General features: G+C 36.7%; 1 protein-coding gene across 3 annotated transcripts in view; it reads right to left on the minus strand.

The window, feature by feature from the left end:
- LIN7A (lin-7 cell polarity scaffold A) overlaps positions 1–18,711 on the minus strand; it is a 156,585-nt gene that overhangs the window by 100,156 nt on the left and 37,718 nt on the right. For 2 of the 3 annotated variants that reach the window (XM_078338067.1, XM_035257130.3), the window contains one exon: positions 2,402–2,520. The exons of the other annotated variant lie outside the window; for it this stretch is intronic. In XM_078338067.1, coding sequence (XP_078194193.1) covers positions 2,402–2,520 — 119 coding nt within the window. The remainder of the gene's footprint in view (positions 1–2,401; positions 2,521–18,711) is intronic. 3 annotated transcript variants of the gene reach the window in all.

Raw genomic sequence — 18,711 nt, forward strand, 5'->3', positions numbered from 1 at the left:
TTCAAGCCCAAACCTAAGATTCAATAGAGTTTTCTTTCTTTGACATCCCATTGTGCCATCTGTTTCATTAACAATTTCTGTTGACTTTGCTCTCAGAAAATATATCTAGAATCAGACAACTTCCCATTTTGCACTGCTGCCACCTTTGTCCAAGTTGCTATCATCTCATCTCTCACTCAATCTACTCATTGCTTTATCACTAGTCTCTCTTTGTTTCAGCTTTTGTACTCACGCTTGTAGTCTCATCACAGCATCCAGAGAGACATTTTCAAAAACCAAATAAAATCAGGCCAGAACTCTCCAGGCGCTTCCTATCATGCTTAGAATGAAATCCAATGTACTTACTATATGGCCTGCTAGGCCTATGTGTTGTTCTGTTCTCCAGCTACCTCTAGGGAGCCTACCTTGCTAATTCTACTGCACACATAGTAGCTTTTGGTTTTTGCACTATGATTTCTTCTGCCTGGAACACTATGACTCCTGACATTTATATGGCTGTTCCATTACTTTAAGTAGTTTTTGTTCCTGACTACATTAAATAATAGAGCTTCAACCTGGCCCCTCTAATCCTGCTTTATTTCTCTCCAGTCTTGTCACTCTGATATTGTATTGTATAGTTATTTATCATAGTTTTCTCTCACTAGATTGTGAGTTCCATGGTGATAGAGACTTTGAATTAATCATAAGCCATTCCAAGGACACATGGACACAGAAAAGGGAGTACTAAACACTGGGGTCTATTGGGGGGAAAAGGGGAGGGCCAGTGGGAGGGGGAGGTGGGGAGGAATAGCCTGGGGTGAAATGCCAAATGTGGGTGAAGGGGAGAAGCAAAGCAAAGCACACTGCCATGTGCGTACCTACGCAACTGTCTTGAATGCTCTGCTCATGTACCCCAAAACCTAAAATCCAATAAAAAATTAAAAAAAAAATCATAAGCCATATACCCAGTGAGCAGAGGTATCTATTTGATGTATCCTATCCTTTGGTTAGTTCTGTGGAGAGGAGAATGCTAAGACATAGAAGAGATGGTAGAGTCTCTAAAAAAGAAAAATAGTCATCAGATTTCGGAGGAATGGCACTCAGTGAAGGAAGAAAACAGTGTATAGGCAATTTGGCCTTGGTCTACAGTGTGAACACAAGAGTGACAACTGTATCCAAGAAGACGCTCATATGGTTTTAAGATAACTTATACCTTTCCCGCTGAGGGGAAGCTAGTGGCAAAGAATCCATATGCTGAGAAATCTCCTTACAGCCTTCAGTCAAATTTATAGGTTAAAACTTGGAAACATTATTATGGTTATGTACTTAAGTTGTGTTCAATATGAACAAAAATTAAATAGTGAACACTTCACCTGACAAATTTAGCACAAGCACAGCATAAGTCAACAAATTCCAACAAAGGTCAAATTTTACATGCACTGTATGGGCACCAGTTTAAATCTATAGTGAGAAGTTTTGTATGTCTCCACCTTGGTCTTTCCTGCACAGTGATTAAACTGGTGTTGTTGAGGCAGAAGAGAATACATTAGCCACAAGAGGAGTTGTAAAGAGAAGGGAGAGTGACACAAGCATTCGTGAGAGGTGCCTGCCCTATGCTACAATAAAGTCTCTAGATAGTCACTGAGTTCAACTCACTTTGGAGAGAAAAACAGTAAGTAATTCATCACTGAAGACTTTTGACAGGGCAAATGGATTTATGGACTTTAGGTTCTAACTAATGAATTATTACCTGGTTCCTGATGGGGAAGGAATAATGGGTTACCAAGTAAAACAACATAGTTTACAGATCTCAAGTGGTTTATTCTAACCAACTAAATTCATTAGTTGAATGCTCAATCCTACCACAAGTCAATACAAAATTCAAATAGTCATTTCAACATACTCGTTTCACCTTAGTCTTCTTAAAACCATTAGTCAAGAAAGCATTACAAAGATTTGCTAGAAAGGCATACCAGCCTATCTGTGTATTTTCCATTATTGCCTTAAACAGTAATGTTTAGTCAGTAGGAGGTTACTCCTTCAGATATACTTGGGGAAGAATTAGTTGGATGTTCTTCTTAGACACACTCAGCCCCCACTAATGATAACTATTTCTACCTGAATTTCCAGGTGGCTTCATGTGACCACTAAATAGCATAGACTACATGCAACAGTCATCTGCTAGGCAGTTCCTTCACTGGTACCAGAAGATCAACATTCGGTTTTATGTGAATGTATAAATCCTGGCTGGATGTAATTTAGCAGTCTAAATTATATTTTATCGTCTGTCCAAGCAGCTAAAAACAGAAAATTAAAATGTAGCTCCAATCTTAACAATTTCAACTGTTTGAGTAGAAAAAAACATGTTTTCTACGCAGAAGACATATGGTAGAATTTAGTTATTAAAATTGTAGTGCCATACCTCTCGAATAGCTGTACAAAACTCACTCTGAAGCACTTTTTTGAGAGACTGTAGCTTGTGCACTGGTACTTCTCCAGATTCCTGTAGTTTTTCCAGTAATTCAATTGCTCTTGCAACATCTGAATGAAAAAAAATAAAAATAGAGAAACCTAGAATAAATTGTATCTCATCAGCAAAGTACCATTATTCCAACTGGATGATGACATTGAAAAGCAAGTGGAATTAAACTGCAAAATCAGAGTTTATAATTCATAGCTTATTGGTATCATTTTTTGGTAAAAGTTCATTTTAATTTGTGCCACATATTTGTTACTCCGTACATCTTTGATGGTATTTCATGTATGTTATGTGTGTCATACAAATGAGTTTGAATATTTTGTCCATTAAGAAGAGCTGGAAATAAGTCTATTTTTTATTCTGATACTGCAACAACCAAACTAATTATGTCAATTTTACCTCTGAGATGCTTCTTTTCAGATCGACCTTTCCTTTCTCATTTCATTTGTCACAGTGGCAACATTACATGTATTAGTATGATGAATGCATTGATGTGCATCTCCCCAGTTTGTCCATAAACTCCTTCAGGATGGGAACTTATCTGGTTTGGTCACCATCGTATCCTCAGGGTATGGTATATTACAGTGAATAAAATTAATGGAATCTTTCTATTTCACTGCCATTGCATTATTTCAGACCCTCATCATCTCTCCTCGTCCAATTGGAATAATTTCTTCTCCAGACTCTTCATGTAGTCCACAAAATTATCTTTCTAAAACAGAAGTCTGATCATGCACCCACCTACCAGCCTTTAGAACATCACTAAGCAATAGCAATTATTTTAAATGCTTCTTTTTCACTTGACAATTTCAAAGGTTAATGTATTGAGAAACACATAGTCTTTATAGCCATAAACCTTAAAATTCCCTGGATTATTTCATATTGCCAAGAGAAAATAATACAACAAAAATCTATTTAAAAATTCTTATGGGTGATCTCTTCTACCCCTGTTGTTGCAATTAGTAACTCACTGAAAAGCCACTTAAAATTTTATGTTATAAGGCATGAGGTTTTTGATTCCTAGGTGCCCAGTACCAGAAAGTGCCCTACATCCCTGCCATCAGCTTATAAATTTATCCATTCACCCATCCATCTAGTAATTTGAGTCTCTGTTATTAATGCTTAGTGCCAGCTTAACAAGAATATGATGCTTCCTTTCAAAACTTGCAATCTAATGAGAAAGAAATATAATAGCCTAGCCACCTATAATAAAATTGTTAGCACTTTAGAATCTGGATGGGGTTAGCATAGGTGTATGTATCTAACTGAATAAAATAACAAAATTGACTTTGAGGGAGACTGTTTTCGAAATAGTCATTTTGATTGCCAGTAGTGGGCCAAAGTAGCATAAATCATTAAATCAATGTGACACTTCCAGTTTCCAAGGTCTATCCTTCAGTACTCAAATGGGAAGTCTACATAGTCTATTGGACAAAGCCAGACACTCCCACAATCAACAAGGTACCTAGCTAGATTTTATGCATTTCTAACTGCAAAAAATACTCTACCTGTATACTCTAGCTGTAGTAAGCCATGATTACACCACTGGACTCCAGCCTAGGAAACAAAGTGAGACCCTATCTCTAAAACAACAACAATAACAATTCCTGTAAAACTCACTCTTCTCTTTCTTTTTTTCCATATTTCCATTAATTACTTCCCCCAAACAAGCCATCCTCTCAAGCTAAACTATGGTATTTTTCACACTCCCTCCGGCATGCAGATAGTCTGCAGGTGCAGTAGATTCCATATTGGAATTGCCTTTTGAAAAGAGCCCCTTCACTCTCAGGGAAGTTTTCATCATTTCTCACTTGCAGTACTGGAACATCTAACTGATCTCCTTTAAATTAGTCTTCTTTTTCAGTCCATCTGCCGCATTGCTTCCACAGTAGTGGTCTTGACTGGTAAACCTAATTATTATTTTCCTGCACATAAAACCTTCCCTGGCTTCCCAGTCTCTACAGAGTAAAGTTCAGAGCACTTAGGGTTACATATAAGGACCTTAACAGCCGACTTCTCGCTCATCTCAGAACACCTCCTCCTGTCCATCCTTCAGATGGGTCATAGAAAATTTTCGCTATTTCTAGGACATGCCACAGAATTCCACACCTCTATGTCTTGGCACATATCATCCCCTGTTCCTGAAATGCAATTCATTTATTCACACGGTAGTGCTAGCCTTTGGCTGTGTACAGGAGACAGCCCTTTCTCTTGCTTTAATGGAACTCACAGGCTTAAGGGAAAGGGGTCACAGACATGCAATAAAGTTGGCATGTTCTATAAATGAAGCACTATGGGCTTGTCCATGGATGTATAACAAAGACATCTATCATCATCAAAGAAGTCAGGGAGGATCTATTTGTGGAAATAACTGCTAAGCAGAGTCCTAGGTAGGAGGTGTAAGTGGAGAAAGAGGAAAGAATATTCAAGACAAAGGGAATAAATGCAGATCAAAGGCTTGCTAAGAGAGTGTGGGATATTTAAAGAAATGAAAGGCGTTTATTATAGCAAAAGCTGAAAACAGGGTGAGAGTAACAAGAGATAAGTGGAGAGAGAAATCACATCATGGTGGGTGTTTAAGGCCATTTAAGGGCAGACTTGGCTTGAAAACCATCTTCTCAACGATGTCTTCGCTGACTCTCTGAAGCAGCTTCAGTTGCTGTCATGTCTGCATTTCTACAATTCTTTGTTCACCCATCTATTTTAATAATTACTACCGCCTGTTTGCAGGCACATCTCCCTCCTTTATCTCCACGAATGTATACACTTCTTCAGATGTCAGGAACGAAATATCTTACTGCATTCACAGAATTCCATGGCTCTGTGTCTTGGCACATATCATCCCTGTTCCTGAAATGCAGAGTATCTAACAAATATTAAGTGTTTAATGCACATTTTTTGAATGAATGATGGATTAATTAATGAGACTGGCTCAGGAAGTCAGATGTTAGATGTCTGTGTCTGCGTGGACCTATAACTTCTCATGAATCTAGTCCAGATCAGCCTTGGTGAAGCCTTGCTTGGATCTGGGCTAGGAGAAAAAGGCAAGCCTAAATCTGCAGGCTGAAGAGTATTAGAGATGACACTGGGGAAAGTCCAGAAAAATTGAAAATGACACTAACCTGAATATTTAGTAGTTCTCAATCTGGGCTGTGCATTGAAATTATCTAGGGTGCATTTAGAAATTATTAATGCCTGAGACCCATGTCAAACAAATTAAGCCAGAATCTGCAGAACAGTGGTTCTCAACCTTAACTGCATATTAGAATCAACCGGAGAGCTTTAAAAAAACACAAATGCCTCAGTCGGTCCCACCTGGAGAGTTTCTGATGTGATTGACACAGAGTGTGGGGCTGAGCATGAGGCTTTTTAAAGTCCTTCAGGTGATGCTAAAGTGCAGACAAGGTTGAGACCACTGCTCTAGTTCGCATGGGCATTTTTTAAAGCTACTATGTGATTCTAATATGAAGCCAGGTTTGAGAACCTCTGCTACAGATTATTGGTTCTAAACGTGAATGTGTTTAAGAATCACCCAGAAATGCTTATTGAAATGCAGGTTCCTAATCCTCACCCCATTTGAGAGACGTTAATTCAGGAGATGTGAGGATGAGGCCCAGGAGTATGCCTTGTAAGCACATGCTCAAAGTGATTTTCTAATGGTTAGTTTACAGACCCCAGAGAGAGAAAAGTGAATGAAATGATTTTTTTTAATATTTATTTCATTCCAGAATTCCAGGAACTCTTGTACTCTCTATCACTCTTTAATACAGTATGTAACATGGCACTGAATCGGATTCTTTGAGCAGTTTCAGAATTATTCATGACAGCCCACAGATGACAGCAATTACTGTTAAGGAGGTCGTTAGCAAAGGTGCTCATTGGAATCACCCATGAAGTTTTTTTTAACCTGACTACTACCCCAGATCAATTAACTCGAAATTTCTAGGAGTAGGATCTACTAATCAAGTTATTGGTTTTTAAATTTTCTGTTTTTAGTTTCGACGTGATTTCTAAGACCATTGAGAGCTGAGAAAATTATTATTCAGAAAGAGCCATCGAGGAAACCAGACATGTCTCCATTAAGACTTATAAAAGCTGAGCTGACCCTCTTCTATTACACCACAGGCCTTTCCCAGTCCTCGTAAGAGGTCACTGGGAGATGAGAGAAAATCCAAGAATTGTTACATCATTAATTTGAGACAGTACTGGGTCTTTTGCTTGTCTTCCAACAACTAAGTAAAGAAGGTTCTGTCAGGAACAATTGTAGCTACTGGGTGTGCCTGAAAGAAGGGAGACTAGCATCTCCTTCTTGGTGGCATAGGCAATGAACTTGGTGACCCACTTGCCCTCTCTGTCTGAGTGGAGGGAGACAGCTGAAAAGCAGTGTCCACTGGAGCCTAAAGCATCTCAGGAGTACCCCTTAAACCATCTTGGGGGTACCCCTTAAACATCTTGCAGGTACCCCTTAAACTGTCTTGCAGGTACCCCCGTCCAAGGGGAGTCTTGCAGTGTAATATCAGGGATACACAGCAGGTGGCAAAAGCCAAAGGAAGTCTGAAAACCAGAAGTGGGGAGAGATCAAGCTCCTCCAGCCAGGTCTAGCCATTCTGGAAACAAATAGGTGGAAGTAATAAATGGACATGAGACTGGAGTTTTAAACGCAATTCTGATTCCCTTAAGTGCTGTAAGACTATCAGAAATTGGCAAGGCCAGGTTCTAGAAGGAAGCAAAGAAGGCTTTGAGTCAGCAAAATACTTTTATTCTTAAATCTGTTGGAATAAAGTGTGTGTGGTTTATTTATAACAGCTCCCTTAAGGTTCTTGTTCAGAACCTCCTGATGCTTGTTTTATGAAACTCTTCTATCACATTTGATTAGTAACATAGAAGTTGCAGTTTACCAGTACAACTCAGATCAAGAGGAATATTAGATAAAGACTGGGGAGGCTGCCAGATAAGAACAATGAAAGCAAGAAAGATTTTTTTTCCCCTAGAACCTCCTCCTATTGTCTGCAACTCTGATGAATACCACTCTCCCGATGCATAAGGCAAATACTTGCATATTACACTTGCCTCTTCCGTACTTGTAAAAGCAATAATAACTGTAGGAAACTTTTACTGAACATCTATGATGTTGGGGTCATTGTATGCTAAGAGCTTTGCATTTTTAACCCATTTTATCCTTATAACAATCCTTATAATGCAAATGAAATATTGAGACTTATAGAGAGTTTAAATAATTCACTCATAAGTAGGAAATCTGGGTTTGGAGTCTAGATCTGAGTGATTCTAAACCCCGTGCCTATTATTTTTATTTCAATCATGGCGTTACTTTTAGAAGCTTTTTCTTTGACATTCTGTACTTTTACCACAGCTCTGTACTGCAGGCTTTCTTGGTCAGAGGCTGAGTTCTTAATCTTCCTCACCTCAATAAAGATTCACCTTTATTCTATTTATCAGTATAACTCTCAAGGTAGCATTCAGTGATCATCACAATGACCTGGAGACTTTTTAAATGATACCCTGAAGTGGTTCTCAGCCTTCGTTGCCCAGTGGAATTACCTGGGAGCCCTAAAAACACAGACACCTGGATCTTACCTCCCCATATATACCTATATTTCTGACTTCCTTGGTCTGGGGAATGACCCAGGAATCAGGATTTTCAGGCACCAGTGATTATAATCTACAGTCATATTGTGAATCACTGATGTCTTGCCCTGAGGTACACACTGGGAATTCTAATAACAACCTTACTTCTAGTACTAATTACTGTCACATATAGCATTTATTATGTCCTTGTTCTAAACATTTTACTTTTCTTAACAGTACTTTAAGATAGGTACTATTATTATCCCTGTTTTGTAGAGGAGGAAACTGAGATCCACAGAGTTAAAATTACTTCTCCAAAGAAAGAACTTGTTAAGTAGTAGAGCTAGGATTTGAATCTAAGCAAAACGGCTCTAGAATCTGGGGTCCATCTGAGATGTGGCTCAGGAATCCAAACACTTAAAATCATTCCAGGAACTTGTTCTCTAAGCTAATCTGATCAACAAGTTCTTGTTTGAGGTTCTTAACTTTTAGTTAACATACAACTTTACCCCTGAACTATTTAGAGTAGTTTTCCCTTATCCTCCGGGAGTACGTTCCAAGATTTCACAGCTAGTACTGAACTCAAACATTGTCTATCAAAATATGATTCTGTTCATGTTTTCTACTCATAAATTTAATGCCTTTCCATTGTAACTAAGCACTTATCACGCACTGTGGCCATAACTTGCAGTTTAAGGTACAAAAGCTAAACTGGCATGAATTTCTTTTTCCTTCTTCACAACTTCATGGATAGAAGATTCATTCTTATAGTAGATCTTAGTGACCTCGGCATCTGACTTTTTTTTTCTTTCCATATTAAGTCGACCTGTTTCACCTTTTTTACTTAAAGGAAGTACAATTTGGTATATCCAAATTGCCAGCATCACTGTTCTTGTACTTTGTTGCCATTATTATGTAAAATAATAGTTGCTTGAACATAAGCACTGTGATACTGTGACAGTCGAGCTGGTAACTGAGAAGGCTCCTAAGTGGCTACTGTATGGATACGCCAGACAAAGGGGAGGCTTCAGGCAGAATGGTGTGTGATGGTGCAAGATTTTCATAATACTACTCATAATGGTGCACAATTTAAATTTATGAATTGCTTATTTCTAGAATTTTCTATTTAATAATTTTGGATTGTGATTGACTGAGGGTAACTGAAAGTTTGGAAAGTGAAACTGCAGAAAGCAAAACTGCAGATAAGGGGATATTAAAAATTGAAACTTTTTTAAAAAAATAGAGGCAGTGTTTCAGTACTCATCTCAGATGCTTCTGATGCAGGAAGTGGTTCACAAATGCACTCTACAGGTCACTGAGTGTTAATACATGGTCCAGAACAAAGTGAGTTAATGACCATCATTTATTCAGTGCCTACTTGTCTTACTTAGATCACCATGTAAAAGTGAAAGATGATCAAATCATCATCAATTACCTGACAGTAAAGTGCCACATTGTCAAAAGACTTCCTTCAAAATAGCTGGAACATTATAAACAAAACAAAAACAAAATATTGGAATTTAAAAATATTAGAATTTAAATGGGATGCGCTTACTGTCATCTAGAAGAGTTTAATTATCATTTTTTCATTCTTTAATGATGAGTTTTGATTAACTTGATTGACATTTAGACTGTGGAATTTGACTTATGACTCATCCAAAGCTGGAACTTGGATAATGATGCAGCTGGTTCATTTAAAGTTACTGTTCACTAATACCACAAGATGTGCTGAGCACTCAAGCTAACAATATGAATTATCTATCTCAAAGCCATCCACAACCCTCTAATCCCTTGCCATCTTCTACGACAGAAACTGAAAAGAGAATGTCCTTCTTTTTCCAGATTCTACTGCAATTTTGCCAAGTTGTTTTAAGTGTAAAGTCACTGGATATGACTTCCAAGAAAGCCTTTGAAATGGACAAACTGCTGACATGGGCCTTCAGCATTTTTGTCTCTGTGTCCTTCCTCTTTCCCCTTTCTTTTGACAGTTATAATGCCTTGAAGTGCATTGGTGGTAAAACTCCCATTTTGTGATCATGAAGATGACTGCCATGTGCAAAGGATGGTGGAGAAGAAAGAAGGAAAGAACTTAGGCCTAATGTCCTCACTGAGCAGTTGTACTAGCCCTGAACTGTCCAACCCCATGATTCTTGTCTGTGAGAAAAGTATACGCTTCACTCTTTGGTTTTCTGTGGCTTTCAACCAAATGCAAGCTAGCTGACATGGGAGCAGGTGACTTTAAAGGTGCTTTTCTAGGTTTCAGGGATACGATTGATGCTATGGAGACACTGGAGTAACCAACAGTGGTGTTTTGATTAAGATAGTCATGGAAGCCACTCTGGGAAATGACCTTTGGACTGAGACTGGAAATGTCAGCCATATGAAGATCCAAAGGAGGAACATCCAGACAGGCAAACAGAAAGGGCAGAGATAGATGTTAAAGTGCAGGTGTAAGCCTACATGTGGAAGGTCAAACAAAACCAGTGTCAGAGGAACACTGTAATCAATGCAATAAGCAAAATAACAGTGGTGTGCTAGTGAATAAATAACACTAACTCTTCAAAACAAAAAACAAAGACCAAAATTTGGTCCTGATTTGTAGCAGTTACAGATTTCTGTGGTATATATATTCCTACCACAGCCAATTTCAAGCAACCAATATGATATCAATGGCTTGAAAAACTCTTGAATATTTAGCGATCAGCTCTCACAAGCCAGAAAACACCAGTACCAGTAGGGGGCAAAATGTGACAAGTAAATGGGAGTCAGATTTTGGACAAAGATTTTATTAGTGGATAGATTTTTGTGGAACTGCCAGACAAAGCCATTTGAGAGTATTCAGCAGCAGAATGATGTGAGTGATTCACATTTTATAACCATCCCTATGAATGTTGTTTGGAATATCAATTATCATGGACCAAGGGTGTACACAGGAAACTATTTAGAAAATAGGCTATGTTAGTGGCCTTGGCAAGAGATGGTGGAAGCTTAGACTAGAATGGTGGCAGTGGGAATGACAGGACATGGACAGCTTTAAAGTGCAGGTGGGTGGAAGAAGAATCAGTACAGTAAGGTCATGCACAGCTATATGATGAGAGTGTCCACAGAATGAATTTTAGGCAGAAAAATGATGTTTTAGTGAATACAGTCATATGTCTTAGCAGTGCTTCATAATTACTTGTGGCTATTGCCTTATCTATAAGTATACAGTGTTAATACATTTAATAAGTACCCAGAATAATGAGGTAGAAGAATCCTGAAGACAACATTGTTTTTAAAGAAAACAATAAGAGGGTGGCATTTTTTCCTGTTATTCTCTTCCTTTCTGTATGCGATTCCTAAATTTGGGTCAATAAAGGATTATGTGAAATGCTTCATCAGTGCACTGAAGCAGTTGGAGAATATGAGTAAAGACCTGAAAGTTGGAGAGATGTGGGAACTATAAAATGTGGTAATACCAACTTTATACAGTTATTGTCAGGTCTAAATGAAAATGTAAGTATTAGCTGGGCACGGTGGCTAACGTCTGTAATCCCAGCACTTTGGGAGGCCGAGATGGGTATATCACAAGGTCAGAAGTTCAAGACCAGCCTGGCCAAGATGCTGAAACCCTGTCTCTACTAAAAATACAAAAATTAGCCTGGCGTGGTGGCATGTGCCTATAGTCCCAGCTACTTGGGAGGCTGAGACAGAAGAATTGCTTGAAACCTGGTGGCAGAGGTTGCAGTGAGCTGAGATCATACCACTGCACTCTAGCCTGGGCAACAGAGCAAGACTCTGTCTCAAAAAAAAAGTATAATGAGATTTTAATATAATGTGCTTACCATACGACCTATTTATGAGATCTGTGTCTTTTCCTAAACCTATGAGGACTCATAGGAGTAAAGGTTTAGGAAAAAGTCCTGTTCTATTAGTGGCAATGTTTGAAGAAAAATTATAAAATTTTAGGAAACAAATTATGCAACTCAAATATCCTTTGGTAAGATACTATATGTTCTCTTTTTAAAGACATATACTTGAGGAACCAAGGTTTAGGCAGAACAGATATAAACAACTATATTTAGACATAAGTCAGTATTTCCTGCACAGTATTGTAGAAGTCCCCATTAAGAGTGCATTTTAGATAATACACGTGAAATACTGACTTATTACTAGCTTTTTGAGGTGCCTAAAAATTTTACCAAATAATGCTCAGTTTAAAATCTAATACAGCAGTGCATATGTACCAACAACATGAGATAAATGATAAGTAATACTTTGTACTTCTATCACTGTGATATGAAAGGAAACTGTCAATTTAGAAGTCACTAATGAGCCATGACAAACAATGTGTCCTGTTCATCTGACACTCATCTCTGCTTTAATCTGCCAACAACTTTCTATGTTCCTTAAATACAGACTAATTGGCAAACCCAAGGAAGAACCAGTTCAAGTTAAATGTGTTCAAATTTTAAAAATTTACTCATTATGATATTGAAAAAAATCCTACTTTATATTTATTATCAAAAACTAAATAATCATGGGATTTGGAACAACACTGAAGTGAATCATAAAAAAGTCTGACAATACTAGAGTCATGAATTTATGTAATGACAAAATCCTGGCATTGATTGCTCAAAGCATTTGTCAAACCTACTGCAATAAAGGGAACAATATATAACACAAAATAAAAAACTATAGTTCTTAAGAGATTCTCTGAAAAAGAAGGTACTTATTTCACTTGCAATTGATTACTTACCCAATGAACAAATCTTTAAGTATACGAAACTTAAAATACAGCCTTCTTTGTTAAACACTTGCTGTTACATAGTCAAGGTGCGTAATGCATCCCGTTTCTCTAGGAACTATATTCAGCATTTTGTTTTTTGTCTTCTTTCCTTTTATAAAAAAAAAAAAATTCTTATTTTCTTTCCCAAGTAGCCAAATCTGAAGTTTGATTTGCCTACCACTATCCAAGACATCATGAAATCAAAAATTTAACCTTCCCTCCTGTTTCAGCTATCTTTTTTCTCCTCTTTATTATATTTGATGTCTTTCTTTCTGTATTTTTACTTCGCTTTTTAATTTAATCTTGCAGTTATGTTTTTATATCATTGTAGCCAATTATAGCCTTATTCCTAATCACAGTAAAATTGACTTATTTTTTCTTGTTTCCAAAACTGTAATGTTTTTGCATGTCTGAAGGAAGTTGAACAATCTACTCCCTGTCCTCTTTATGCTAAATATTAGAGCACCTGTTTCCTACAAATTTTAGCGTCCAGTATAGAATCCCAACAATTGCAGACACTTAAAAATTGTTTGTAGGGGTCGGGTGCAGTGGCTCATGCATGTGATCTCAGCACTTTGGGAGGCCAAGGCGGGTGTATCACTTGAGCCCAGGAGTTTGAGATCAGACCAGCCAACATGGTGAAAACCCATTTCTACTAAAAATACAAAAATTAGCCGGCATGGTGGCAGGTGCCTGTAATCCAAGCTACTCAGGAGGCTGAGGAGGGAGAATTGCCTGAACCTGGGAGGTAGACGTTGCAGTGATATGGAGGTTGCATTGTGCCACTGCACTCCAGCCTGGGTAACAGAGGGAGACTGTCTAAAAAAAAATTGCTTCTTCAATAGAATTGATTGTATTAAATCAAATATTAAATATTGATTTATTTGCAAAATCAAAATATTGCAAATATTCTCTCTGATTCTGTAGGTTGTCTCTTTACTGTTTTGATAGTTTCTTTTACTGTGCTGAAGTTTTTTAGGTTAATTATGTCCCATTTGTCAGTTTTTGGTTTTGTTGCAATTGCTTTTGATATCCTTATCATGAAGTCTTTGCCAAGCCTATGTATAGAATGTTATTTTCTAGGTTATCTTCCAGGGTTTTTAAAGTTTTAGGTCTCATATCTACATCTTTAGTCCATTTTAAGTTGATTTTTGTATGGTGTAAGAAAGGGGTCCAGTTGCAATCTTCTGCATATGCCTAGCCAGTTATACCAACATCATTTATTGAATAGAAAGTCCTTTCTCTATTGCTTGTTTTTGTGAACTTCATTGAAGATCAGATGGTTGTTGGTGTGCAGCATTAGTTTTGGGCTCTCTCTTCTGTTCCATTGGCCTATGTGTCTGTTTTTGTACCACTATCATGCCGTTTGGTTTCAATAGCTTTGTAGTATAGTTTGAAGTCAGGTACTGTGATGCCTCCAGCTTTGTGGCCTTTTTGTTTTTTGTTTTACTTAGTATTGCCTTGGCTATTTGGGCTCTTTTTCGTTCCATGTGAATTTAAAAATATCCTTTACTGATTTTGCGAAGAATGGTAGTTTTATAGGAATAGAATCGAATCTGTAAATGGCTTTGGGGTATGGCCATTTTAACAATATTTAACTTCCTATCCGTGAGCATGAAATGTTTCTCCATTTGTTTATGTCATCTCTGATTTCCTGGAGAAGTATTTTGTAATTCTGATTGTAAAGATCTGTTTGCCTCCCTAGTTAGCTGTATTCCTAGATATTTTATTATTTTTGTGGCAATTGCAAATGAGATGACATTCTTGATTTGGCCTTCAGCTTGAATGTTGTTGGTGTATGGAAATGTTACTGATTTTTGTACATTGATTCTGTTTTCTGAAATGTTGCTGAAGTTGTTTATCAGATCAAAGAGCTTTTGCACACATACTATGGGGTTTTCTAGGTATAGAAAATACAGTCTGCAAACAGGGATAGTTTGACTTCCTCTCTTCATAATTTGTATGCCTTTTCTTTCTCCTTCCTCATTGTTCTGGCTAATCTAGTACTATGTTGAGTAGGAGTGGTGAGAGGGCCTCTGTCTTGCTCTAATTTTCAAGGGGAATGCTTCCAGCTTTTGTCCATTCAGTATGATACAGGCTATGGGTTTTACATAGATGGCTCTTATTATTTTGAAATATGTTTTCTTAATGCCCAGTTTGTTGGAGGTTTCTTAACATGAAATGATATTTAATTTTATCAAAAGCCTTGTCTTCATCTATTGATATGATCATATGGTTTGTGTTTTTAGTTCTGTTTATGTGGTGAATCACATTTATTGATTTGTGTACATTTGAACACATCTTGCATACAGGGATAAAGCCTATTTGATCGTGATGGATTAGCTTTTAGATGTGCCACTGGATTTAGTTTGTGTACATTTTGTTGAGGATTTTTTCATTTATGTGTATCAAAGGTTTTGGTCTGAAGTTTTCCTTTTTGTTGTTGTGTTTCTGCCAGGTTTTGATATCAGAATGATGTAGGCTTCATAGAATAAGTTAGGGAGGAGTCCCTCCTTTTCATTTTTTTGGGAATAGCTTCAGTGTGAATGGTACCAATTTATCTTTATGTGTCTGGGTGAATTTGGTCATGAATCCATCTGATCTTGTGCTTTTTCTGGTTGGTATGCTTTGTATTACTGATTCAACTTCAGAACTTTCTATTGATCTGTTCAGGGATTCAATTTCTTCCTGGCTCAATCTTGGGAGGTTGCATATTTCTAGAAATTTATCCCTTACCTCCAGGTTTTCTAGTTTGTGTGCATAGAGGTGTTCATAGTAGTCTCTGAGGGGTTTTTGTATTCCTATGGAGATGGTAGTAACATCCCCTTTGTCATTTCTAATTGTGTTTATTTGGATCTGCTCTGTTTTTTATTTATTGGTCTAGGTAGTACTCTATCTTATTCATTCTTTCAATAAACAAGCTGAATTTGTTGATCTTTTGTCTGTTTGTTCATGTCTGAATTTCCTTCAGTTCAGTTCTGAACTTGGTTATTTCTTGTCTTCTGCTAGCTTTGGGGTTGATTTGCTCTGGTTTCTTTAGTCACTCTAGGTATGAGGTTAGGCTGTTAATTTGAGATCTCTCTAACTTTTTGATGTGGGTATTTAGCACTATAAAATTCTCTCTTAACACTACTTTAGCTGTGTCCTAGAGATTTTGGTATGTTATATCTTTGTTCTCATTAGTTTCAAAGAATTTCTTGATTTCTGCCTTAATTTCATTGTTTACCTGAAAGTCATTAGGGAGCAGGTTAATTCCCATGTAATTTTATGGTTTCAAACAATTTTATTAGTATTGATTTCTATTTTTATTGTGCTGTGGTCTGAGAGTATGGTTGTTATGATGCTGGTTTTTCAAATTTGCTGAGGATTATCTTATGGCTGATTGTGTAGTTGACTTTAGATTATGTGTTATGTCTGGTAAGATTGTTGAATAGAATTGATTGTATTAAATAAAATTTTTATATTATATTTATACAAATATTTGTATTCACTAGTTAACAACAATACTGTGTCAAACTCTACTTGACAAGATTTAGAATTCCTATGAATAAGAATTCTAAGAAGATGAGGATTTGAGGAACTGTAGCCCATCTGTTTATAATGATCAAATATAATGTCTAAGTGAAGCAGAAAAGAACCAAAGGGTGTGATTTGAAAATAGACTGGAGTTCATTTTATTAGCACTCACGAAAATTTTTAGGGAAGTCATTTTTTAAGCTCTCTAGGGAAGCTATTTTAAAGTACATTATCCAAACTACAGCAGTTTACATGCAGACACACTTTTTAGAAAATGAATATGATAAGTACCTATCTACTACCCAATTAAGTACACTAGAAGTACACTGCAGGAATAAAATAAAACAACTATGTAACAGATTAGCAATATGATATAACTCAATAGTGCACTGCCAGCTTCCCATCCTGTCCATCCATACTGTTCATTATTTACATTTCATCTATGACCTCAATTGACAGAGCTTCAAGTTTAACTTTTTAATTTGAAGTCTATGTATTTTACCTTTTCTTTCATAATTTCTTATCTGTTTAATGATCTCTCAACAAGAGTTAAATAATTATTGTCTGGTATGTTAAAATGCAAGGCACAAAAACATGCCAATTGTAGTATTTCCATAGCTTAGTACATAAAAAACAAACTACCTTTTATATTGGCAGTGTTCCACCTGCACACGTTGTAAAAATTGAGAGATTTTTCCCTGTAATTATTATCAGTAAATCCAAGTTCCCTTTTATAGTGTTCAGGGAATTGGAAGAGAAAATCTATCAGGAAATTGCTGAGAAGATACCCCATCAAGCTGTCTGGGTGTTTTTGGAGAGTTTGTTATAAAGAAACTACAAATTTAACTTTTCCTGTCCTCAAATACATCCTATGCTAGAAAATGGATGAATATTTTTATCTAAACTGACACTTTGATATATAATTCTGCTGTGAAGCTCCTTAATAATGTTTCCTCTTTTAACTTATCACTACTATATCATACTGTCATCCATATTCTTAGTTACTTTAGGAGTTGTATGATGAGGTCAGTGTGGTGCTATCTACACCTTTAAGGGGTAATTAGAGGGCAAACTGAAGCTTGATGTTTGCAGAAGTTGTTATGGTGAATAGTACATGTATTTTGTTGAGAGCATTATTACTACAAGGCAGGATAAAATATTATTTATAGTTAATTTTTATGTATAGTGAAAGGCAGGGGTCCAGCCTCAATCTTCTGCATATAGTTAGCCAGTTATGCCAGAACTATTTATTGAAGAGGATGTCATTCCCCCATTGCTTGTTTTTGTCCACCTTGTTGAAGATCAGACGATTATAGGTGTATGGCTTTATCTCTGAGTTTTCTATTCTGTTCCATTGGCCTATGTGTCTTTTTTTTTTTTTTTTTGTACCAGTACCAAAATGTTTTGGTTAATGTGGCTTTATAGTATGGTTTGAAATCAGGTAGTGTGATACCTTCAGCTTTGTTCTTTTTGCTTAAGATCGTTGCTTTGGCAATTTGGGCAATTTTTTTTTTTTGGCTCCATGTGAAGTTGAGAATAGTTTTTTTTCTAATTCTGTGAAGAATGTAATTAGTAGTTTGAGACAAGTAGAACTGAATGTGTAAATTGCTTTGGATACTATGGCCACTTTTATGATAATTGATTCTTCCAATCCACAAACATGGAATGCTTTTCCATTTATTAGTGTCATCTCTGATTTCTTTCAGCAGTGGTTTACAGTTCTCCTTGTTGAGGTCTTTTACCTTCTTGGTTAGCTGTATTCCTAGGTATTTCATCTTCTTTGCATCTATAGTAAGTGGGATTGTGTTTTTGATTTCACTCTCAGTCTGGACATTGTTGGTGTATAGAAAAGCTACTGATTTTTGTACATTGACTTTGTATCCTGAAACTTTACTTAAGTCATTTATGAGCTCTAGGAGTCTTCTGGCAGTCTTTAGGATTTTCTAGGTATAGAATCACATTGTCAGTGAAGATACTTCTTCTTTTTCCATTTGGATGCCTTTTATTTCTTTCTTTGGCCTGACTACTCTGGCTAGGACTTCCAGTACTATGTTGAGTAGGAGTAGTGAGGGTGGGTGATTTATCTTGTTCCAGTTCTCAAGAATGGTTTGAACTCTTGCCCATTCGGTATGATGTTGTTTCTGGATTTGTCATAGGTAGTTTTATTATCTTGAGGTACACTTCTTCAAAGTTAGTTGACTAGACATTGAAGAAACGTATCTCAAGATAATAAAAGCTTATCTATGACAAACAGACTAGACATGGAAGAAATGTACCTCAAAATCATAAAAGTTAAAATTTATACATTATCAAGACATTTAAACATTAAAAACTGGGTGGAGTACTTTATTTTATAATAACAAAATAAGTTAACAACTGAGAG

The sequence above is a fragment of the Callithrix jacchus genome, chromosome 9 (genome assembly GCF_049354715.1).
Source record: "Callithrix jacchus isolate 240 chromosome 9, calJac240_pri, whole genome shotgun sequence".
Classification (NCBI taxonomy): domain Eukaryota; kingdom Metazoa; phylum Chordata; class Mammalia; order Primates; family Cebidae; genus Callithrix; species Callithrix jacchus.